Source organism: Syngnathoides biaculeatus, chromosome 8 (assembly GCF_019802595.1).
Source record: "Syngnathoides biaculeatus isolate LvHL_M chromosome 8, ASM1980259v1, whole genome shotgun sequence".
NCBI classification, from domain to species: Eukaryota; Metazoa; Chordata; class Actinopteri; order Syngnathiformes; family Syngnathidae; genus Syngnathoides; species Syngnathoides biaculeatus.
Window position 1 is genome coordinate 4,605,047 of NC_084647.1, and position 25,669 is coordinate 4,630,715.

The 25,669-nt window shown below is 40.5% G+C and overlaps 2 protein-coding genes across 2 annotated transcripts in view; one reads left to right on the forward strand and one right to left on the reverse strand.

Moving 5' to 3' along the window:
• Positions 1 to 4,998, forward strand: part of LOC133504920 (uncharacterized) — a 33,132-nt gene extending 28,134 nt beyond the window's left edge. Inside the window, exons 4-7 of the mRNA XM_061827665.1 lie at positions 1,964 to 2,024; positions 2,109 to 2,211; positions 2,447 to 2,498; positions 4,401 to 4,998. Coding sequence (XP_061683649.1) covers positions 1,964 to 2,024; positions 2,109 to 2,211; positions 2,447 to 2,498; positions 4,401 to 4,539 — 355 coding nt within the window. The 3' untranslated portion in view covers positions 4,540 to 4,998. The remainder of the gene's footprint in view (positions 1 to 1,963; positions 2,025 to 2,108; positions 2,212 to 2,446; positions 2,499 to 4,400) is intronic.
• Positions 4,999 to 5,374: 376 nt separating this feature from the next.
• bco2b (beta-carotene oxygenase 2b) lies at positions 5,375 to 15,515 on the reverse strand. Its single transcript, XM_061826562.1, has 12 exons — positions 15,498 to 15,515; positions 15,215 to 15,413; positions 14,928 to 15,139; positions 14,690 to 14,805; positions 11,098 to 11,200; positions 10,859 to 10,987; positions 10,047 to 10,207; positions 9,804 to 9,971; positions 9,580 to 9,717; positions 8,818 to 9,000; positions 8,544 to 8,654; positions 5,375 to 5,555 (listed from the first exon to the last, which is right to left on the reverse strand). The coding sequence occupies exons 3-12, from the start codon at positions 15,115 to 15,117 to the stop codon at positions 5,424 to 5,426; spliced, it is 1,431 nt and encodes a 476-aa protein (XP_061682546.1). The 5' UTR covers positions 15,118 to 15,139; positions 15,215 to 15,413; positions 15,498 to 15,515; the 3' UTR covers positions 5,375 to 5,423.
• Positions 15,516 to 25,669: the final 10,154 nt, after the last annotated feature.

Genomic DNA, 25,669 nt, shown 5'->3' on the forward strand with positions numbered 1-25,669 from the left:
GAAAGATGATCTGATATTGATTAACAAATAAATATGTCCAGCTATCAGCGGTTTTAATAGTAAGACTTTAAAAAGGACATTCTTCAGACAAAGTAGACATACTACTATTACAGCACAGTTAACATCATGCCAAGGTTGTGGCTTTTTTGTGGTGGTGGTGTGGAGGGGAACAAAAGGCAAACAAACTTGATTGAAGAATCAAAATACTAACATAAAATGCAAGATTCCACGTAACAGAAATTCATCCATCCATTTTCTTATCCTCATGAGGGTCACGGGCAAGTAATAGAATTACAAGGAAATTCAAGAAACGCGACATGGAAATGACAACATGACAGTGACCCAACACAGACAAAAAGAAATCCAGGAACAAAGTACAAACAAACTGACGAGACAATGAGGCACACCTAGACAAGACACAGGAGGCTCGAGGAAGGTGATTGGTTGATCAGAGGAATTGGGCTGACAGGACCAGATGGAGACAAAACTCGACAAGTATCCAACATGAATAAGGGATTCCCAAATTATGACATTAAAGCCATTCACCTGATCACTATAAAATGCTAATTATTGTCCGGTACCGATCGTGACGATCAGAGTTGACGATTCACTAGCCTCAGTCTATTCACGACAGCATGATTTTCAGATTATGCTCCTTTTGACTTTTCTCTTTTGTCAAAGAATAAATGACCAAAAATTACAAGATCTTTTCGTCAAAATAAACATTTTTAATCATTCCACAGCAGTCCTTGTATATAAATACAGATTCAATTTCAAAGTTAATTAGGTTTCATTCATTCGAAACTAAACCTTGACAAAAAATATAAAATGGAGGCATTTGAATATCCACATTGGTTTCTCAACTGCAAATCAACACAGGTAAGGACCTTTTCACATGCTTTCATATGCTCTTTACAGTGTGTAACATCTGGAAACAGAGAATTGTGCCATTTGCAAATGTTATGCTATAGCGAATAGGTGAGATTGAAATAAGAAATACGGAGGACTTAATTATTTAATCCCTCGCTGATTTTTTTAAGTTCACCCATTGAGAAAGACATGAGTGGTCTGTAATTTTAAGGCTAGTTTTATGTTTAAAAAAATGAGAAAAATAGAATATGTAAAACAAAATCTAGTCAATCTAATTTTTAAAAAAGAAAAAACATTACATTTCATTGAGTGAAATACATTCAATCAGGCCCCCACAGACTTGTTCTCTCTTTACACGACACGACATTATGTGCCTGTGGTTTGGGCTTTGGTACCTAATTATCTGGGCACCCACATATGAAATTCTTCCTATTTTCACGAACTCCTCACAGTAGGCTTCATGATAAATTCACGATGGTCCATTATTACAATTAGTGTCGTGTGACTCATGTACCCAGGAATACTAGTGTGAATGCAGTATGTATCGTTGTTGTTTTGACACTCGTGTGACAATATTGGAATTCCGAGGTACTTTGAAGGCAACACGCAGAAGACGAGCGGATCCAACTTTCGATTTAAGTAAAAAAAAAAAAAAAAATCGACCCTTTTTTTTAAAAGGATGGCATGATAACACAAAGCAGCTGAATTCACGAGGATGTTACTTTCTCTCAGGAGATATTTACACAGTTCCTACCGCAAAAAAAATCTGAAGAGGTTTTGTAACTAAGAAAATTGAGTTTAAAGGTGCTAGCTAGAAGCAAATAAGCTACAATTAAAACAGCATCTTATGTGTGTTAAATGTGTTGCCAACAGTTGGCTCTATAAATGGCTAAATAACGATACACTGGATATCATTACAATACTTACTTACATTACCTTATACTATATGACGCGAAGTAAGTGGCGTTATACAAGTGCTACATAGTATACCAATTAATCACTGTGATGGAATGAGGTTTAGTTTCTGGTTTGACAAGTAACGTTGTGGTATTATGAATATAAAACCACTTCATGTATTCTCGTTAACTCACAGTAAGATGCCACCAAAGGGAATAAAACACAGTGCAGACTCTGAATATACGAAATTCCTGCAAGTACGTGGAGCTGCTAAATTGGATTGATGAAATTGAAGGTTTGAAACTTTATTTGGAAAACAGTCTTTCTTCCATTCGAAACAGATGGAACATGCTTTTGAAAATCCAGAGAAATCATCACAAATGAAGAAGAAACGTCATTCCAAAACCTCAAATTCAGTGGATTCATTTGAAATGACAGCTGCAGGTAAGCAAGTTGTACAATCCATTGGAGGATACCAGAATAATCAGATAACTTGACCTAGGATGATAACATCCTCCAATAAACAGTTGTAGAATAAAAGATGCAAAATGTTAGTGTCATCAGACTAATAAAGTGATAAACCACTCCAAACAAAAACATAATGTACAACTTCACAAATATATTCGCTGCATCATTCTTTTATTGTCATTAATTACCCATTCTGGCTTTCTTGTTACAGGTGCAGGTCGAGAGATCAGCATGCTTTTTGCAAAGTTTGCAGATATGTTATCGTAGGTCTCATTCAAACATCTCAATTTCAAGTTTGAATTCTGCTGTTTTACAATTTCCAAACTGTCCCTAGATTTATGACGACTTCAGAGTACATATAATGAATATGTTAATCTCAACCAAAGCACAACCAAATGGTTGCTGTTCCTTCACCAAACGTCTGATTGGCTAAAAGGCCATTTCAGACATTTTCATGTAGGTAAAGGGTTTTAGGTTGGATTTTGTTGCATGTGGATGTAGTTGGTTTTTTTTCCCTCCCTCCAGTGGGGTTTTAATAATTTTGCTCTTTGTCTGAGAGGCATCATGTTATCAGTGTTTCCCAACCTAAATAGAGTCAAGGCGCATACTGTATTTTACTTTGACAACAGGTGGCGATACACTTTGCCATATTTATGAACATTCTGCCATCTTGTGGAACGGCATATATTTTTTCTGCCTATCACTAAAAGTCCACTCTGAGTTTCCCTTTAGGTCCATCCTTTTTCTGTACCATTTATCCTAACAAGGGTCGCGGACGTGCTGGAGCCTATCCCAGCTATCTTCTGGCGAAAGGCAGGGTACACCCTGAACTGGTCGCCAGCCAATCGCAGAGCACATCACTATAAGTCAGTGGCATATATAGCTAAACAAAGACACTCATTATTTCGATTGATAAATAATCATGTTCAGAACAATTAAGTCAAACTGGACAATTTCCAGGGACACACCTTGTGAGCTATCACACCACACTAACATTTCCTAGTATAGATGATTTTTCCATCTTTCCATCCAACTTGATCTGTTTAGCCCGTTCCTTTTATTTGAATAGTAACAGCTAGTTACTAATGACAAGTGGCGCTTAGCTTAAATAGCACAGGCTAAAACAATGTCATCATAATTCTGGTGCCTTCTTCCGAGTTCATATCAACATCATGTCAAACACAATCACAATTACACATACTTAAGAATTACAAGGTCAGCAATAACCTTTTTTTTAAACAATCAAGTAATTTTCAACTGTAGGAAAAACAAGTGGATTTTTGAAAAATGTCTCAAATGTTCAGCAAACACTTTTTTTTTTCAAAACTAGGGCATAAAAAGATTGAAGTTGTTATGTATATGTATTGATATGATGACACAATTGTACAACCTCAAATACCAAAGAATCTGGGACGTTGTTGAACATAAATAAAAACATTGATTTGCAAATCACATTCAACCTATTTTTAATTAAATGTACCCCCAAGACCAGATATTTCATGTTCACATTGATGAACTTTGTTTTTTGCAAATAATCATTAACTTACAATTGTATGGCTGAAACATGTTCCAAAAATGCTGGGGACAATGTTCCCCAACATACAATTGCAAGGATTTTAGGGATTTCATCATCTACTGTCCACAATATCATCAAAAGATTCAGAGAAAGACAAAGCCAATATTGAATGCCCGTGAACTTCAATTCCTCGGGCGCCACACGTCAATGTGCACAGGGTATCATCACATGGGCTCAGGAACACTTCAGAAAATCCATCCATCCATCCATTTTCTGAGCCGCTTATCCTCACGAGGGTCACGGGAGTGCTGAAGCCAATCCCAGCTGTCATCGGCCAGGAGCCAGGGTACACCCTAAATTGGTTACCAGCCAATCGCAGGGCAACTTCAGAAAATCAATGTCAGTAATTACAGTTCACCGCTACATCCGTAAGTCCAACTTAAATGGAAATGTAGTGTGTTTTTATTTTTGTTTAAAACAATGTCCAAACTTCATTTGAATTGGGGTTGTACATTTATATGGTTCCAGACTCATAATGGGCCTCTGAAGGAAACCATAACTACAATGATGCCTACAGCAAAACTGATTTTGACCAACCCTGGTTTACCTAGTAATATTACGTTATAGTAATTTTTATGGCTTATTTCAGTGAGAGAGCAGCAGTGGATACAGCTCAAAGGAAGGAGCTGGAGAGCCTTCTCCAGGAAGCTCAAAATCTTGAATCTGTCCTGAAAGATAAGAAGAATCACCTCAAGCAAACATTGGTTCAGATTTCTGATAAATTGTAATGTTGTTTTTGCTGCATGAACTATGTACTTAAGAGTTTTCATTGTACTGTGAAATAAGTCATTTTGTGTTCCCTCTAAACTTCGTGGAGAATCTTAATTCACTCCTGAAATTCACATGGCAGTATACATATTACCAAAATACAATATATGATATTTTTGTGACTATAATTGCTGTTACGCTTGTTTGGTTTTACATGGTAATTGGAAAAGATTAAATGAAATGTGTGTGTGTGTGTGTGTGTTCTTTTTGCACTGCCATTTGGAATCATAAGAAAAGCGTGACTGCTATGATTGTAATATTAATTGTGTTTTGAATGACCTATGTTTGAAGCTAACCCAGTTAATTTAGAACATTTACTTAGTTTTAGTCTTTGAATTTTCTTGGTGAAATGTTAAATACAATATGTTGCTTATATTAATTCTAAAGATATTACCACAAGATGGAGACAAACTATTTGAGGCAAAGTGTGATTGTCAGACTTTGTACTGAAGTGACATTTTATGAGCATGCATGCTTGTTTGGCTAAAACCCAGAATAAATACTGTCCACTTAAGTGATAAATTAATTAGTTTATTAAAACAAAAAAACAAGTACGTCAATACAAATTGACAAACAAGAATTTGTCGAGAATCAAGATATAATATTACCTATATGGCGAAAAACGGTTAATTTCTGTCACACTTTGCCACAACAGAGTTGCAAGTGAGGTTGAGTGTGTACAGCTGACTTTGGGCAAGAGGGGTACACCCTCAACTGGTCACCAGTCAGTCCCAAGGCACATGCAGTACAAACAAGCATTCACACATTCTAACATAATATTAACATACTATGTTTTATATTTAGATTTGGTCTTATATAGTTTTTAGTGAAATATGAAGTATGATTAACCATCAAATGGCCTTGCTGTGGCATTGAATGTTCCATGGAAGCCATATGGGATATTAACTGGCACCTCAGCCCTGCCCACTTCTTGGAATGTCTTGGCATCCAAAGCCAAAAGGAAAGTATTCTTGTCCTGGGAGGAAAAAAAAAAAAAAAAAAACGAATACAATTACCAATAACATCGAGTAGTCTTTGATTTGCAGACTTCCAGAAAGCAAATTTTGTGTCAGGATGTGTATCTCAAAACTTTTAAAATTAATGTTATTACATTAACTCAATGCTGTATTACATTTCAATGTAATATTGTATGTGTACACTGTCATATTTCTTGCAGCATACTGATTATGAAAAGCAATTGGACTGAATGCACTTCAAGATTTCAGTTCCAAAATGACAAGAAAGCAGGATTAAATAATTACTCGATTCATCTGTGTGCAATGCCATTCATTGTGTACACGTTCTGTTGATTAGTCAAAGCTGAACATATTTCGTCTAAATTGGTTAAAGAGGGTAAAAATTCTCTGTAAAATGTGCAAATCTGGGTTCTTACATTTTTCCTCAGAAAAATCAAAATATATTGAGAGTGTTTTTGGAAAGAGTTTTTGTATAAAGCCACCATTTAACATTTGCACATTTTGAGATGCAAATCTCCACTACAGGGGTTGCCAACCAGTCAGAGACCAAGAACCACATTTTTTACTCCATCCATCCATTTTCTTTTTGTCAATTATCCTCACAAGGTTCTTGAGGAGTGCTGGAGCCTATCCCAGCAGTTAATGGGCAGGAGGCAGGGTACACCCTGAACTGGTTGCCAGCCAATCGACATTTTTTACTACGTTACAGCAAAGAGCCACATTATGTACGTCAGTATCATTGCCTCATCACACATACCTTTGGTCTGCCAGATTTATTGTAAATGTCACACACCAACATGATGTGAAAAATCGACTCCTACAGAGTACCAAGACCTCCTCCTCTTCTTCTTTCTTTCGGCTTGTCCCGTCACAGCGTGTCAACTTTTTCCATCTAAGCCTATCTTGTGGATCTTCCTCTCTAAAACCCACTGTCCTCATGTCTTCCCTCACAATATCCATCAACCTTTTCTTTGGTCTTCCTCTCGCTCGTTTTCCTGTCAGGTCCACCCTCAGCACCCTTCTACCAATATACTCACTCTCTCGCCTTTGCACATGTCCAAACCATCGAAGTCTGCTCTCTCGGACCTTGTCTCCAAAACATCCAACTTTGGCTGTCCCTCTAATCAGCTCATTTCTAATCCTATCCAACCTGCTCACTCAGAGCGAGAACCTGAACATCTTCATTTCTGCCACCTCCAGTTCTGCTTCCTGTTGTTTCTTCAGTGCCACTTTCTCTAATTCCTACATCATGGACGGCCTCACCACTTATAAACTTTTCCCTTCATCCTAGGACCACAGGCCAGTAAGTAATAAAAAATAAAATTGTGTGCTCTTTCACACAGACAAACTACCAGTTCAACTCAGCCTTGTCATGTATGTCACAACTGTCACCTAGTGCAACACTAAAATGCTCACATGAGTGTAACTGAATCAGCAGCCATGCAAATGTCCGATATTCTCTGTTCAGTGTGGCGGGACAGTTGAAGGTCTGAGACCATTTGTTTAAGATTGTTGTTTTCAGTACACAAGATTTCAACCACGTCATTGAGGCTTTTTTTCCCCAATAAATTCCTCATTGTATGGCTTTTTGGCCCTTGCAATGTTGAAAGCCAGTTGACACGATGGAAGCGTTAGTCTCTGGATGTTTCATTATTTAATCCATCCATCCATCCATCCATCCATCCATCCATCCATCCATCCATCCATCCATCCATCCATCCACATCCCAGCTGTCAACAGGTAGGAGGCAAGGTACACCCTGAAGTGGTTGCCAGCCAATCACAGGGCTCATCGAGACAAACAGCCACAGTCACAATCACACCTTGGGGCAATTTAGAGTGTCCAAATAACATTGCATGTTTTGGGATGTGGGAGGAAAACAGAGTGCCAGGAAAAACCCATGCAGGCACAAGGAGACCATGCAAATTCCATACAGGGAGAGGATTGAACCCAGGTCCTCAGAACTGTAAGGCCAACGCTTTCCAGCTGACCCGCTGTGCCGCCGTTTCAATATTTAAAAAACAAATTGCATCTGCTTTTCTGTCTCATTTTTCAAAGTGACTAACTTGTGGCCACGAATTTCAGTGCCTTCTGGAAATTCCAGGTCGATGTAAGCATGGATTAATCTGAAGTGAAGATTTGAAGGTGTAAAATGCGATAGAAGTCTGACACAATAGGCAGGTGGCTTGCCATTGCCCTAAAAAAAAAAGCGCTCTCCGGCTCTGGTAAAAGCGTTCTGTTTAGTCACATATTTTTGTTTAACGGTGCATTTTTGCCTTCCAGTTTGAAAGCAAAATTAACAAATTATGTTCTGAAAAGATCACAACGCATCTGGGAAATGTTGAGCTATTTTCCTTCAATGCCCATGGCAATTTCGGGACAATACTGTGTAAACCTTTCCTGGTACGGTCACCTGACTGTGGGCAGGATGCAGGGGAGATATCTTCTCTGGGGCCGCGGTTATCTTCCTCCAGGTTAACTCCCTTCTGTCGTTGCACAGCTAAGGTGAATAGCAGGAAGGCATTCAAGCCACAAAGCACTGACTTGCTGCACGAATGGCTTTATTGGCCTGGGACTCTTCCCTGGTTGCCGTCATGTTTCTTTTTTTCCCTTCTCACCTCCCACTGCACACACCTCCACAGTCCCATCTCACTCAGCCATCTACGCACACGCCCACACCCACTGAGCTTGTTGTCACAAAACAACCATGATAAACGCAAGCAAAACATGCGCACACCTATTGTAATGAACTCCAGCAAAGCGGGCACGTACACACATAAAAAAAGCGAAGTTCAATATGCTTTTGTGGCTTCATGAGAGCTGCATGAAAGGTGCTAAAGAGCTGCATCTGGCTCGAGAGCCGCGGGTTGGCCACCCATGCTTTAAGTGCAGTCAAAGTAAAGTGAGCTTAGTACTAGATTTTTAGGTGATATCGTTTAAAACTGATGGATGTTTTCTCCCACAAAGTTTTCTTAAACTGGACCAACCTTGTTTGGGGTGATGACCACAGACAAAATAACACCATCATCCTCTTCTGTGGCATCAGGAGAGGGTACAAAGACAGGCTCTGAGGGATATAGACCAGGTTGTTCCCAGACCTTTGAGGAAAAAATAGAGGAAAAGTATGAACTGTAAAAACCAGATGCAGGAATTTTGCTCTTGATTGTAACTGTTGATTATTATCTAAAGCTTAAATTTCAATTTTCATTTTTGCCATGATACTGTTTGTGAAAGACTGAGTGAGAGCAAAAGTTCACACACCTTCATGCATTTACCCCGAAGGTCCATCTTGATCAACGTGTCCCCTACAAGGTGTCTGAAGCCGCAGCCATAGAAGTAGCGGTAGGGCCGGGTGTTGTACTTGCCATAGTTGATTTGCGGAAACTCAAGACCACCGTATTCATGAAGGTCTTCTCCATGGAGATCCTCATGGGTGCAGAGTATCTGGACAAATATAAAAGACTTGATTGATAAAGCTGAATGTTAAAATAATGTGGTATCTTTTTTTTCTAGAGATTGTCAAAAAAATGGCAAAAAGTGAGATCATGCAATAGTAAAGTGCACCGTTAGACATCTCACACAACCAGTGGTGGCTTTAGAAAAATTTGACTAAGGGTGGAGGTAAGCTGGGGTCAGCGGTTTTGTCAGACAGCACAGTTTTAGCGACATGCACACCCACACACTACTGTATATTGTCAAAATAGCTTCACTGTATTTATTTATTTATGGTATTTATTAATTCTATTTTGTATTGTATTCAATAAATTCATGATATTCTAAATCCTGACCATGGACTGAGTATTTCAAGATAGCACGTTATGCTGCCATCACATTGGCATAATGTAACAATGTATCCTACAACAGTACAGTACTGCATTATTAGTGTAAGGGATGGTTGTGGGGGGTCAAGTGTGGGGGTCCAGGTTCAGTGTGATGGGGGCACCGGCCCACCTCTGCACATAAGCAGTACTAATTTTACCAATTTTTTTTTCATCTTGTGAAATGGTTGTGAAAGTAGTCTACCTTGTTATTGCCAGTCCTGAATGAAGTGGCCAAGCTGTTGGGCAAGCTGTTCAAGTTCTTGTGGAAGGGTGTCTTATCATCAACATTCAGAGGTAGAACAAAGCGACGTGGAAAGACTCTACACAGAGTATTATACACCTGTGAAGAAATAGTTATGTCACTATCCAGCTGTTGGATAGATGTTGTTTAGCTAAGTATCATGTTGCTTTTTTTCACCTGCTCACCTCATCAAGAGCTTCTCCAGACTTTCGAAGGTTCTGGACATTGTAGTTTGAAATTGCCTGACCATCATCTGATGCACATAAATCTATGATTAAATAACCATCATCCTCAAAGGCGTTGATTTGGTGGAAGGTTGATAATGGCTGAGCAAGGTACTTTAGGGAACTCACCTGGATTTAACAAGGAATTTAGCGTGGTTGAGTATGCAGTTTGAAAAGACTGAATTTTTCTTAATTCAACCTCACCTTCCCAGTTTTTTTGTGAATCAGATGGAAGATTGTTTTGAGGGTGGGGTCCCAGAAGAAGCTGTCACTAATGCTCTTTCCTGTTAACTTGCCTGTTATAATCTTCAATAGGTCCATCTTGATGGGTTGCTCAATGAACACCACGTAGTTCTCAGACATTGCTACACCAGGTTACACAAAGATTGTCCATCCATCCATTTTCAACACTATTTATTCTGGTTAGGGTCGCAGAGTGCTGGTGGTTATCCCTGCTGACTTTGGGCTAATGCCGGACTACACCCTGAATTGGTTGCCAGGCAGTCGCAGGGCACATATAAAGTTCTGGGGACCTGGGTTCAAATTGAGGCCTGCCTCTGTGGAGTTTAGATGTTCTCCATAGACCTGTGTGGGTTTCTGCGGGTATTTCGGTTTCCTTCCACATGTATGGTAGGTTAATTGAAGAGTCTAAATTGCCTGTAGGTTTGTTTGTTTTGTTTATTTGTGCCTTGTGATTGTCTGGAGACCATTTCAGAGTGTACCCTAGAGAGCTGGGATAGACTCCAGCATGCCCACAGCCCTATTGAGAATAAGCGCTATGGAAAATGAATGAATGAATGAATGAATGAATGAATGAATGAATGAACGAACGAACGAACGACGAACGAACGAACAAACGAATGAGTGAGTGAATGAATGAATGAATGAATGAATGAATGAATGAATGAATGAATGAATGAATGAATGAATGAATGTTGTGTTGTTTATGTACCAGCAGGGCTAGATATTGTTTTGAAGTGTTTTACAGCACTGGACTTTGTTGATCTTTTGCTTACCAAAACTGTGATAGTAGGAGGGTTTGGCACTGTCAGTTGAGGGAATAGAGCAAAGCACCTTGGCTCCCTCAAGTGTTTCTTCGTTGTTGTTTTTTGTTTGAGGCACTTGGATAATGTTGTAATATGATCCTGAAAGTGCATATACAAACAGTTTCTGGTTTACTTTACAGGACAAATACAGAAGGCCCATCCAGTAGCAAACCAGTCTTTATCTTAACAACGAAAATACAGTACTGTACCTTTAAGGGAGTATGAGTTCCCCATATTATATGTTGTTCCATCAAGATCAATGTGAGGGTGTGCAGTGGCATTATTAACAGCAATAAAATTGCTCCAGTTCATCTAATTGATAGAGTCAACGGGGGGGAAAAAATAACTTTAAAAACCTTTGTTAAGCATGCATTGTTAGATTGACCGAGGTTAATGGTTAAATATAAGTTCACAAGTAAACCTTGGACTATAGATACTCTGAGATCTGACTGAGTTTAGTTTATGATGATGAACATAATTTATTTTTAAAGAGTTTTTGCAGCTAAGAATTTTGTATATTTGGGCCACACTAATGAGAAAAAAATCCAAATTATGAGAATAAAGAATATCATTCATATAATGTTTCAAAAAGTCCACAATAACCTATACGCAAGTCTACTAGACCACTAACCTCTTTCTTAAGACATACATACATTAATAAGACTGTTGAGGTGGCCTTGGATTTACCAACACCTGCACTAGACATTGCACCCCAAATCCTGACTGCCTGTGGATATTTTATGCTGGACCTCAAGCAGCTAGGGTTCTATTCATCACTCGTCTTCCTTCAAACACTTGGACTTTAATTCCCGAATGCTAGCCACACTTTACTTTAATTGGAAAAGAGGACCTCGGACCACTGGCCAAAAGTTCAACCCTTCTTCTCTTTGGCCCAGTTGTGATGCTTCCTAAGTTAGTTCACGCTCAAAAGTAGCATGGCTCGAGGAACCCAACATTTATAGCCCATCTACTGGATGAGTTTGATTGTGGTGGTTTTTGAAGCTGTAACTAGTGCGTCATTCCAGTCTTTCTGGATCTTCACCAGTTTCTTAAATCTTCTCTTTTTGATCATCCACATCTCTGTAGGTGGTCCATCTTCTCCTGGCTGTCATGGTCTACATTTTAGTTGGGTTTGTTTTGTTTGATGTTTTCCTGTGTTCCATGTTTTCCATGTCTCGTGTATTTGTTTTCTTAGCTGTGTCCACCTGTTCGCGTTTACCTTCTAAGAAACCCCCCAAGACCCTTGCTGTGCTGATAATTTCTGACACTAAAAGTAATGAACAGAAGTGTTGACAAAAGACAGTGTTGGTGGAGTCAAACGCTCACTGGAAATTAATCCAACTCTTGGAGCTGTCTCCACAGGACTCCCCAAGGGATAAGGTCAAACACCTTCTCTAAGTCTACGAAACAGATGTAGTGTAGACTGGCTGGGGAAACTCCCATACAACCTTGAGCGTCCTGCTGAGGTTGTAGAGCTAAACCATAGTTCCACGACCAGGAGAAAAATCACTCTGGTCCTCTGAATCTGAGACTAAATTTCCGGACAAACCCTCCCTCCCAGAACCCCTTATTAGACCTTACCAGGGAAACTGAGGAGTGTGATCCTCCTATAGTTGGAACACACCCTCTGGTCTCCCTTTTTAAAAAGTGTCACCACGACCCCGGTCTGCCAATCTACAGGCACTTTACTGAAGATGTTGCAGAGGAAAGTAAACCAGAACAGCCTCACAACATACAGAGCCTCGAAAAGCTCAGGGTGGATCTCATCCACCCATTGTTTCCTGCCATTTAGGAGCATTTTGACCATCTCAGTGATCTCATCCCCAGCGGAAGATGAACCCACTTCAGAATCTCCAAACTACTTCCTCATGGAAAGGTGTGTCAGTAGAATTTAGTAGGTCTTTGAAGTACTCTATTTGGGTCTCTAACTCACAACTTCCCAAGTTGAGGTCAGCAGTGCACTGTCCCACTAAACATAATATTAATGTTGCCCTGGTTTCTCCTCCTGAGAGGCTCGATGGACCAGAATTTCTTCAACGCTGTCCATAAGTTGTTTTCCATCAACTCTTGTAACTCCTCCAATGTTTTTGCCTCAGTGACCACCAAAGTTGTATTCCGCTTGGACAGCCAGTACCGATCAGCTGCCTCAAGCACCCTACAGGCCAAAAAGGCATGATAGGACTACTTCTTCTGTTCGACATCATCCTTTGCTGCTGGTGTTCACCAACAGCTTCAGGTATAGGCAACCTTACAGGTACAGCTCAGCTCAGTTACCTCAACAATGGAGGCACACAACGTGGTCCACTTGGATTTAATGTCCCCCGCCTTCCTAGGGACGCGGTAGACCCTCACAGTACATTTGAGTCTACCAAGTCAGAGCGGCATCTTCCCTCATCATTTGAGCAAACTCATAACCAGGTAATACTCTGTTGACAGCTCCATCTCTCAATTCACCCGAGAGTCCAAGATGCGCAGCTGCAAGTCCAATGACCTGAACAGAAAGCTGATCATTGTTGTCATTGTTTTGGTGTTAAGTGCACATATGGATACCCTCATGTCTGAAAATTGTCTTCATTATGGACAATTCACGATGAGTTAAAAAGTTCAATAAGAGAACACCAGTCAGATTTTGCTTGGAGGGCTTCCTACCAATCGCACCCCTTCAGGTTTCACTGTCTTTACCGATACGAGCATTGAAATTACCCAGCAGATCAAGGAAATCCCCACCGGGAGTGCTTTCCAGTACCCTCTCCAAGGACTCCAGGAAGGCTGGGTACTCAGTGCTGCTGTTTGTAGCAGAGGGCCAAATAGCAGCCGGGACCTGTCCCCATACCTGAATGTGGAGGGAGGCTACTTCTTCAGCCACGGTGGTGAATGCCAACGTTCAAGGCACCAAGTCGGCAGGGATTAAGTATACCCACACCTGCTTAGCATCTCTCTCCCGAGAGCCAGCCTCTGTAGATCAGGGATCATACCACCAAGGTAGTGAGCCCCTGGGAAATGGAACCCAGTTTGCCTCTTTGGGCTGTACTCAGTGGGGCTTCATGAGGGCAGGCCCAGCCACGTGCCCCAGTTCCAGGTCTAGCTTCAGATTCGGGCCCCGGTGACCAACGTTCCAGCAAGGGGAACTGGAGACAATTTGTTATTCATCATAGGTGCTCATTTGAGCCATGCCTTGTCTGGTGCCTCACCCAGGACGTGTTTCCCATGAGTGACCCTACCAGGGGCTTTAAACCCCAGTCAACTTAGCTCCTAGCATCATTTGGACACGAACCCCTCCACCACAACACGATGATTGCTCATGCAGGGGTTTAATAGTATGATTTTTTTTCTTCTAATATTACAACAGTATTCTAATAAAAATATATTTGATTAAACTATCATGTCAAAATCTTAATTAAAACATGATTTTGGTGAAATTCCTTCTCATAATATTACAAATTTAACCCCCTAAAATTTGATGTTCCTTCAGATACTGTTGCAAATTTCTCGATCTAATAACTTTTAGTTCTTATGAAATAACTAATTTTCTCCCATAACATTTAAAATGTATTCTCAAAAATACTGCTTTATTATCAGAATTTTCTGACCTAATACCTATGATATTATTTTTATTTTCAATATGGCCCTTGTACTTTTTTACAGTGGAGTAGGCTGTCAGAATCAATGAACGATTTCTCTGTGCATTTTTCATGCCTTGCACCAACTATTATGCAGAAATGATATGAGCCACAATCCACAGTTTAGCCTTCTAAGAAATATTTATTTACATTTTCGGTTGGTAAAACCACTCATTTTTACCTTTTTCATCGTCTCCAGTGTCTCAGGGTCTATCTTGTGCATCATATTTGTTTCAGTGCTTACATAGTAATCACCTTTGTAGGTCACAATGCTCACATTGGCATTATCTGTGGGCTCTAGAGGAGATGTTAGATGTTTTGTTAAATTCATAATCGATATTTTAAAACTAAACTCTTTATGTAGGTTTGTCAAACAGTTTTGAATAAACTTCTCTTTTGCTGTTAGACAAAGTACTCACTTGGTAATTCAAATCTTGAGAGGAAGCGTTGAAAAAAGTTTTTACACGGGTCTGGCACAGTGATGGTTCCAAATTCAGAAACAGCAATGCGGTTGTTTTCATTGTTGGCCTGGTAACTGTCACTGGAGAGGAAGCGACTTTTGTAAGTCACCTGTCCTTTGGAAATTTTGAACTGGTGAAGTAGAGCCATGCCATCAAACCAATGGTTAAACCTGAGGAAGAAGACAGTAAAGCCTTGGAAAATGGGTTCTTCATGACATTCTGAGGATTTATTTTTCACGACTTACTTCTGGTTTCCAACTTCAAACTTCCCAGGGCCATTCCTCAAGAAACTGCCGTTGATCCATTGTGGGAATTTGCCCTTGATGGTTGTTTGGATTGGATGAGGATTCTCATCCACTGTGGACACAATATTTTCTATGCAAGGCAGACCATGCACATCTGTGAAATGGTTACAGTTCTTCTTTGACTGTTTTATTGTAAGTGCTGTAGGAAAGCATTAAAAATATAAACAAGTAACTAAATAAATCTTTTCAATTTGTTGATGAATTAATTAAGCAAATGATTTACCTGTCTTGTTCTGCTGGTGTTGAATGGTATTCATGACTTTAGTTTTGTATCTGGTCACAGCATCAAGACCCTGCGTGCTCCACTTGTGGTGTACTTTTTGCACGACTGGTGTTCATTTTTATACAGTGCAGTCCCTATGGTTGTGACGTTCTCCAATAGAGATAAGTCAGCAGTTACAGTGATTATGTAAGGCTCAAAAAGGGGAAAAAAGTTGAAAGCAAATTACAATAAATAATTCACCGTTTTCATAAACAAGTTGCTTACACAAACAAGTGATAGAATGGATGGATTCTTCTCACTGTACATGTAGATTAGTGACTTACTTTACGTGATTGGAGCCTTATTTTGTTAGGCCATTGTTCTAGTGTTAAACTGGTTATTTTAGTAGTAGTCCCTGAGTTCAGTGATTGCATGCAGGGGTCTTCCTTGCAAGGAGGAAAAACGTTTTTCACATCATATAAATATAAACAATAATATCCATCCAGCGGAACAGTGGTTCAGCTGGTAAAGCATTGGCCTCACAGTTCTGAGGACCCGGGTTCAATCCTGGACCCGCCTGTGCGGAGTTTGGATGTTCTTCCTGTGCCTGTGTGGGTTTTCTCCGGGCACTCCAGTTTCCTCCCACATTCCAAAAACATGCAAAGTTAATTGGACACTCTAAATTGCCAGTAGGTTTGTGATTGTGAGTGCAACTGTTGTCTGTCTCTATGTGCCCTGCGATAGTCTGGCAACCAGTTCAGGGTGTACTCTGCCTCCTGCTCGTTGACAGCTGGGATATGCTCCAGCACTCCCCGTGACCCTCGTGAGGATAAGTGGTGAAGAAAATGGATGGATGGAATATCCATCCATCGAGCCAGCCACCCACTTTCTGTACCGCTTATCCTCACTAAGGCCATGAGACCACTAGTGCTTATCGCAACTATCTTCGTGCGAAAGGCAGGCTACACCCTTAACTGATCGTTGGCCAATCTCAGGGCACATATAAACAAACAACCATTCACACTCACATTCAGACCTATGGTCAATTTAGAGTCTTCAATCAGTCTACCATGCACGATTTTGGGATGTGGAAAGAAGAAAACCCATGCAAGCACAGGAGAACATGCATTCTCCACAATTGTGGGGCCAGGTTTTTAACCCTGGTCCTTAGAACTGAAAATTAATAAAATACATATGTGTACAACAGTTGGCCAATCACGTACCACTTTCAAAGGAACCACATGGCTATTTGTGTGTCTGCTTGTGCATTTTAAGTACAAGTAACTGTTATTGCTTTATTTTTATTTATTTTGTTTACTGTGACTGCTAATTTTGTTGTTGATTAAATGAAGGAGCGTTGCTAAACAGTTAAGTTAGCACAAATCTGAAAAAAGTGAACGTGAAAGTGACTGACAAACGACGATGATGAAAAGAACGCTGACAGACCTCTTATTAGATGGGAGGCAATGATGTCTACAGGAATACTTTTGAGATTCTTATTGGAAAAGTTATCATTAACATTATCTATGGACATTATGTGATTCTCTATTCAAAATTTTGTCCAAACTTAAATTGTTCCTCAAACTTAAAAACACCACTGTCACAATCAAACTGTTCCGGCATAAAATTCTGCTTGCCATTCTACTTGACCCAACAGCTGGACAGGACAACGACAAGAACAACAACAAAAAGAAAAAGAAAAGTGATTGGGTTGAGAAAAGAACCAAGTGTTCTTTGTTTTGTTATATACTCATTCTAAAAGGCAGAGACTGGACATTAAAACCAATAGTGAGTTAGAGTACGTTACATTAAAATGTCGCAATTTTTAGAGCCAGAAAGTATTCCAAAATAACAGATCAGGTCGCTTCAGTTTACCGAGTTACCTTAGCTAACATGGAATGAAGTCATGCTTTGACTTTGATCACAAAGGTGAATTTCTGATGTGCTCTATTCTTATCAAAGGAATCAATTGTTTTAGAGTGAAAGAATTGCAAGATCACATTTTTTTCAGGTATGCACAGCGCAGAGCTCAACCAAGGCCAATCAGTCACTCATCTAATACCACAGTTAAAATCATGAATCAGAACTCTCATTAACCTGAATCAAATTTGCCACTACAATATTCCATCTTTCAGAAGCAGCAGTGATGAAGACATCCATCCAAGAAAGTCAAATACAGTACATGTCATGTCATGTCATTATCCAAGCCGCTTATCCTCACAAGGGTTGCGGGAAAGCTGGAGCCAATGCCAACTAGCTTCGGGTGAAAGGCGGACTACACCTGGAACTGGTCGCCAGTCAGTTACAGGGTAGATATCTACACCATCACTGAGCGGAATCAATCCCACACTGCCCGCACCAAAGGCAGGCGTGTGTACCACTACACCATCAGTGATGAGAAATACATTAAATACAATTAAATTACAGATTGCTATGATCAGAGATTGCTATAATGAGACTTCAGAGGACAATGATCAAAATTAGTTCTCAAGCTAAAACATCCACATAAAAGAAGAAAATAACATACAGTAGCTGTACTCCAGTCTCAAGTTGTCCTTCATGTTAAATGACAATTTAAGCAAGTTGTAAAATGATAACCACAAGGAAATCAGAATATCATATAAATGTATAATTAAATAAAAGAGGGGCTTCAACCAGTATATTTTTGTTATCAAGGTGTCACAGCATTTGTATACAGCCTATATATTTTTCACATTTTTTTCTGAACTTTGACATTTTTAATTGAAGGATAAAGGTTACAGTATATCTTTAGTATCATGTATGGTGAAGAAAATGAACATTTGAACACCCTGCTATATTGAAGGTTCTCCCACTTAGAAATCATGGAGGGGTCTGAAATTTTCATCGTAGGTGCATGTCCACTGTGAGAGTGACAATCTGAGAAAAAAATCCAGAAATCACAATGTATGATTATTTAATGATTTATTTGTGTGATACAGCTGCAAATAAGTATTTCAACACCTGTCTATCAGCTACAATTCTGACCCTAGAAAACCTGTTTGTCCGCCTTTAAAAGTCCACCTCCACTCCATGTATTATCCTGAATCAGATGCACCTGTGTAAGGTCGCTAGCTGCATAAAGACACCTGTCACCCCATACAATCAGTAAGACTCAAACTTGTAACATGGTCAAGACCAAAGATTTCTCCAAAAACACCAGAGACAAAATTGTACAACTTCACACGGCTGAAAAGGGCTATGGATAATTTGCCAAGCAGCTTGGTGAAAAAAGCTCCACTGTTGGAGCAATCATTAGAAAATGGAAGAAGCTAAACATGACTGTCAATCTCAATCGGAGTGGAGCCCCATGCAAGATATCATCTTGTGGGGTCTCAATGATCCATAGAAAGATTAGGAATCAGCTCAGGACGACACGACAGGACTTGCTCAATGACCTGAAAAGAGCTGGGACCACCGTTTCCAAGGTCACTGTTGGCAATACACTAAGACGTCTTGGTTTGAAATCAAGCATGGCACGGAAGGTTCCCCTGCTTAAACCAGCACATGTCAAGGCCCGTCTTAAGTTTGTCAATGACCATTTTGATGATACAGAGGAGTCATGGGAGAAAGTTTTGTGGTCAGATGAGACCAAAATAGAACTTTTGGCCATAATTACACTAACCGTGTTTGGAGGAGGACGAATGATGAGTTCCATCCCAAGACCAACATCCCTACTGTTAGCATGGGGGTAGTAGCATCATGCTTTGGGGGTGTTTTTCTGCACATGGGACAGGACGATTGCCCTGTATTAAGGAGAGGATGACCGCGGCCATGTATTTTGAGATTTTTGGGGAAAAATCTCTTTCCCTCAGTCAGAGCATTGAAGATCGGTCGTGGGTGGGTCTTTCAACATGACAATGATCCGAAGCACACAGCCAGGAAAACCAAGGAGTTGCTCCGTAAGAAGCATATCAACGTTCTGGTGTTGCCTAGCCAGTCTTCAGACCTAAACCCAAGAGAAAATCTTTGGAGGGAGCTGAAACTCTGTGTTTCTCAACGACAGCCCAGAAACCTGTCTGATCTAGAGAAGATCTGTGTCGAGGAGTGGGCCAAAATCCCTCGTGCAGTGTGTTCAAACCTAGTGAACAACTACAGGAAACATTTGACATCTGTAATTGCAAACAAAGGCTACTGTACCAAGTACTAACGTTGGTTTTCTCAGGTGTTCAAATACTTATTTGCAGATGTATCACACAAATGAATCATTAACAAATAATACATTGTGATTTCTGGAATTTTCTCTTTAGATTATTTCTCTCACAGTGGACATGCACCTACGATGAAAATTTCAGACCCCTCCGTGATTTCTAAGTGGGAGTACTTGCAATATAGCTGGGTGTTCAAATACTTTACCCCGTATGTTTCATATCCTCGAGTTTAGTCTGATATTCCTGAAACACATTTGAGACATTTGGAAATTTGCAAGTCACCATGTGCCTCAGGGGTATTCACCACAATTCGATTACTTTAGTTCCATTTGTTTGAAAGAGTAATTCTAAGGGAATGTGGGACTGATTAATTTGTGAGTCCTACTTGAGGCAAGAACTGCTGTCTCATACGAAGTCAGCATAGACACACAACTGATAAAAACAGTATATATATACTACATTGGCAATTAATGGTCTCTTGTCATGTGGTATGACAGAATTCAATGAGCAACAAGATACAGAAAATGCATTTTTGCACATTTTTAAAAATACTCTCCAATCTCCATCCCCCTCCTGGAGCCATCTCCCTATTGTGGTATGTGGTTGGTGTGTCCCGATGATCGCAGTAGTTAAGTTGTCTTGGGCTTCGTGCTCCTGGGAGGGTCACCAATTGTAAGCAGGTGCTAGATCAGGGACCAGACAAAGGATGCTCAAATACCCCTTATGACAAGTAAAAACATTGCATATGGTTTCCCCTCGCAAATGAAATGTTCTAAACTGAAGATGCCAGAATTTCTACTGGAGAGCTTTAACTTGCATTTGTACATGTAGCTTGAAATCTGTTCACTTAACTCAATGTTGGTTTTGGGTTTTGTTATTTACGTCCAGATATTTCTCCAAAATTTCTGAATCATTTGATGATATTATGGACCTGGATGTTGATGATGTTTTCCTTGTAGTTGTATATTTTGTAAGATTATTATGAAACTGTTGGACAAGACTCTCGCGCAATTGTTCAGAAAGTGAGAACCTCGTACCATCCTTGTTCATTAACAACTGAGCCTTTTGAGGACGTACCTTTTATACCCATTCATGACTATCACCTGATTGTAATTAACCTGTTCACCTGTGGAATTTTCAGAAAAGGTATTTTTTTCCCATTCCCAAACTTGGAACAAGTTCCTGGCATAAAGATTTAAACAAGACAATGTATGAGATAAAAAAAAGAAAACAAAGCAATAACATTCAGCCGTTTAATGATCTTCTCTTTGTTTTGTATTTGATTGACTATAGGTTGAAAATGATTTGCAAATCATCGTATTTGTTTTTATTTATATTTTACACAATGTCTCAACTTCTTTGGACTTCAAGTTTGTAGTAGCAACCCGAAGGGCACATCAACTACTTCTTGATCAATATTTCAGTGAATTGTAATTTTTTAAATGACTTTCTTCACTGCTATTGAGTGGTTATCTTTATCTCCAACAAGTCTCTAATTTATGGCTATATTTCCTTATGGATACAAAGAAAAATAAGATCCTTGTAACCCTGCGTGTAAACTGTGAAAAACCGATATCAGTTTTTCACTGTGCAGTTATCTCTTTGACTTTCTGCCTTTATGGTTATTTATCACCTGTGATGGAAGTCAGTCAGAGTTTAACTACTGTTGGACAATTTTTTTCAACATAATTAAATTTGCTGATATGATATGGGGGGTGTTCAGAATTCATCATATTTGATCAGTTTTGTATGGCAATTCTTCTTCTTTTCTTCTTTTCCTTTCGGCTTGTCCCGTTAGGGGTCGCCACAGCGTGTCATCTTTTGCCATCTTAGCCTATCTCCTGCATCTTCCTCTCTAACCCCAACTGCCCTCATGTCTTCCCTCACCACATCCATAAACCTTCTCTTTGGTCTTCCTCTCGCTCTTTTGCCTGGGAGCTCCATCCTCAGCATCCTTCTACCAATATACTCACTCTCTCGCCTCTGAACATGTCCAAACCATCGAAGTCTGCTCTCTCGAATCTTGTCTCCAAAACATCCAGCTTTGGCTGTCCCTCTAATGAGCTCATTTCTAATCCTATCCAACCTGGTCACTCCGAGCGAGAACCTCAACATCTTCATTTCTGCCACCTCCAGTTCAGATTCCTGTTGTTTCTTCAGTGCCACTGTCTCTAATCCGTACATCATGGCCGGCCTCACCACTGTTTTGTAAACTTTGCCCTTCATCCTAGCAGACACTCTTCTGTCACATAACACACCAGACACCTTTCGCCAGCTGTTCCAACCTGCTTGGACCGTTTCTTCACTTCCTGACCACACTCTCCATTGCTCTGTATTGTTGACCCCAAGTATTTGAAGTCGTCGACCCTCGCTATCTCTTCTCCCTGTAGCCTCACTCTTCCCCCTCCACTTTTCTCATTCACGCACATATATTCTGTTTTACTTCGGCTAATCTTCATTCCTCTCCTTTCCAGTGCATGTCTCCATCTTTCCAATTGTTCCTCTGCATGCTCCCTGCTTTCACTGCATATGACAATATCATCTGCGAACATCATGGTCCAAGGGGATTCCAGTCTAACCTCATCTGTCAGCCTATCCATTACCACTGCAAACAGGAAGGGGCTCAGAGCTGATCCCTGATGCAGTCCCACCTCCACCTTAAATTCCTCTGTCACACCTAAGGCACACCTCACCATTGTTCTGCTGCCATCATACATGTCCTGTACTATTTTAACATACTTCTCTGCCACACCAGACTTACGCATGCAGTACCACAGTTCCTCTCTTGGTACTCTGTCATAGGCTTTCTCTAGATCCACAAAGACGCAATGTAGCTCCTTCTGACCTTCTCTGTACTTTTCCACGAGCATCCTCAAGGCAAATAATGCATCTGTGGTACTCTTTCTAGGCATGAAACCATACTGTTGCTCGCAGATACTTACTTCTGTCCTGAGTCTAGCCTCCACTACTCTTTCCCATAACTTCATTGTGTGGCTCATCAACTTTATTCCTCTATAGTTCCCACAGCTCTGAACATCCCCTTTGTTCTTAAAAATGGGAACTAGAACACTTTTCCTCCATTCTTCAGGCATCTTTTCGCCCGCTAGTATTCTGTTGAATAAGTTGGTCAAAAACTCCACAGCCATCTCTCCAAATTGCTTCCATACCTCTACCGGTATGTCATCAGGACCAACTGCCTTTCCAGTTTTCATCCTTTGTAGTGCCTTTCTGACTTCCCCCTAGTAATCATTTCCACTTCCTGGTCCTTCACTCTTGCCTCTTCAACTCTTCCTTCTCTCTCATTTTCTTCATTCATCAACTTCTCAAAGTATTCTTTCCATCTATTTAGTACACTACCGGCACCAGTCAACACATTTCCATCTCTATCCTTAATCACCCTGACCTGCTGCACATCCTTCCCATCTCTATCCCTCTGTCTGGCCAACCTGTAGAGATCCTTTTCTCCTTCTTTCGTGTCCAACCTGGTGTACATGTCTTCATATGCCTCTTGTTTAGCCTTTGCCACCTCTACCTTTGCCCTACGTCGCATCTCGATGTACTCCTTTCGCCTCTCCTCAGTCCTCTCAGTATCCCACTTCTTCGCTAATCTCTTTCCTTGTATGACTCCCTGTATTTTGGGGTTCCACCACCAAGTCTCCTTCTCCCCTTTCCTACCAGATGACACACCAAGTACTCTCCTGCCTGTCTCTCTGATCACCTTGGCTGTCGTCGTCCAGTCTTCCGGGAGCTTCGGTTGTCCATCGAGAGCCTGTCTCACCTCTTTCCGGAAGGCTGCACAACATTCTTCCTTTTTCAGCTTCCACCACATGGTTCTCTGCTCTACCTTTGTCTTCTTTATCTTCCTACCCACCACCAGAATCATCCTACATACTACCATCCTATGCTGTCGAGCTACACTCTCCCCTACCACTACTTTACAGTCAGTAACCTCCTTCAGATTACATCGTCTGCACAAAATATAATCTACCTGCGTGGTTCTACCTCCGCTCTTGTAGGTCACTATATGTTCCTCCCTCTTCTGGAAATAAGTGTTCACTACAGCCATCTCCATCCTTTTTGCAAAGTCCACCACGATCTGCCCTTCAAAGTTCCTTTCCTGGATGCCGTACTTACCCATCACTTCTTCACCGCCCCTGTTTCCTTTACCAATATGTCCATTACAATCTGCACCAATCACAACTCTCTCGCTGTCTGGGATGCTCAGAACTACTTCATCTAGTTCCTTCCAGAATTTCTCTTTCAACTCTAGGTCACATCCTACCTGTGGTGCATAGCCGCTAACTACATTATACATAACACCCTCAATTTCAAATTTTAGTCTCATCACTCGATCTGATACTCTTTTCACCTCCAAGACATTCTTAGCCAGCTCTTCCTTTAAAATAACCCCTACTCCATTTCTCTTCCCATCTACTCCGTGGTAGAACAATTTAAACCCTGCTCCCAAACTTCTAGCCTTACTACCTTTCCACCTGCTCTCTTGGATGCACAGAATATCAACCTTTCTCCTAATCATCATGTCAACCAACTCCTGTGCTTTTCCTGTCATAGTCCCAACATTCAAAGTCCCTACACTCAGTTGTAGGCTCTGTGCATTCCTCTTTTTCTTCTGACGCTGGATCCGGTTTCCTCCTCTTCTTTGTCTTCGACCCACAGTAGCTGAATTTCCACCGACGCCCTGCAGGTTAGCAGTGCCGGGGGCGGGCGTTGTTAACCCGGGCCACGACCGATCCGGTATGGGATTCTTTAGATGAACGCTCATATTTGTTTGGCACAGTTTTTACGCCGGATGCCCTTCCTGACGCAACCCTCTGCATTTATCCGGGCTTGGGACCGGCCTACAGATTGCACTGGTTTGTGCCCCCATAGGGCTGCATTAGTTTTGTATGGCAATTATAACTTATGAAATAAGGTACTAATAGTTGACACCATTAAGTAGCATAATAAAATAAAATTACAGTAATGTCATAGCCTGCTTCTATTATTTTCAAATCACTCTGAAAGTCAAGAAGTTCATCTCATTTCTAAATTTTAAAGGGGATCCATGCATTTATAGACTCTTCATTTCTTCCCAAAATACTGCTAGACTTTTAACAGCTACTTTTAAGATTTTTTTTACATGAATTCACTATTCCAGTTTTATATAGTACTAAGGTAATTATTTTCTACTCTGGTATAGAGCTCGTGCACCTACGTCATAAAAGCATGTGACTCGCCATATTGCCGGTCAAACAAAGGATTGTTGAAAGTTAACTTCGTTGAGACAAAGCGAAAATATGTCTTATCGCACAACATCCAGAGTTTTGTCTGATACCGTTAAACATTTAGAAGGTGATAATAAACAAAGGTACGTGGAAAAATGAGAGACACTTGGTATAGAGCACCCATAGTTAATGCCGAAATCGATGTTTTCGCTAATAAGAAATTGGACTGTTAATTCACTTCCACTTGTCTTGGACAACTGCATATAGAGCTCGTGCACATGATGTCACCATTTTCACAGTGGCATTTTGCCGGTCAAAAAGAGCTGCTCGACAGTGTGGGGGACATTGAACCAGAGGAGAATATTCACAATGCCCGAGACTTGTCATGCTGTTGGTTGTTACAACAGACAAGACAGATATTCAAAGAGGTCATTCTATAGAATACCTGCTGAAAAGACCAGAAAAGATCAATGGATTTCGGCAATTTAACGTGATGGATGGTGCCCAACCAAATACACACGACTATGTTGCAATTACTTAATTTCAGGTAGGAATTATTCTTCTCAATCTCAAATTCCCAAGAAGTATTTATAATGCCAAATTGGCTTATTTGAGAACTTCTTCTTCTTTTCCTTTCGGCTTGTCCCATTAGGGGTCGCCACAGCGTGTCATCTTTTTCCATCTTAGCCTATCTCCTGCATCTTCCTCTCTAACCCCAACTGCACTCATGTCTTCCCTCACCACATCCATAAACCTTCTCTTTGGTCTTCCTCTCGCTCTTTTGCCTGGCAGCTCGATC

Bases quoted from the DNA above. Each gene is read 5' to 3' on its own strand.
- bco2b (XM_061826562.1), bottom strand. From the start codon at position 15,117: ATGGCTCTACTTCACCAGTTCAAAATTTCCAAAGGACAGGTGACTTAC. The intron at 10,208-10,858 runs GTAAGCAAAAGA...AACCTGGTGTAG, and splicing joins CTCCTACTATCACAGTTTTG to CAATGTCTGAGAACTACGTG. The intron at 9,718-9,803 runs GTGAGCAGGTGA...ATTTCTTCACAG, and splicing joins CTGGAGAAGCTCTTGATGAG to GTGTATAATACTCTGTGTAG.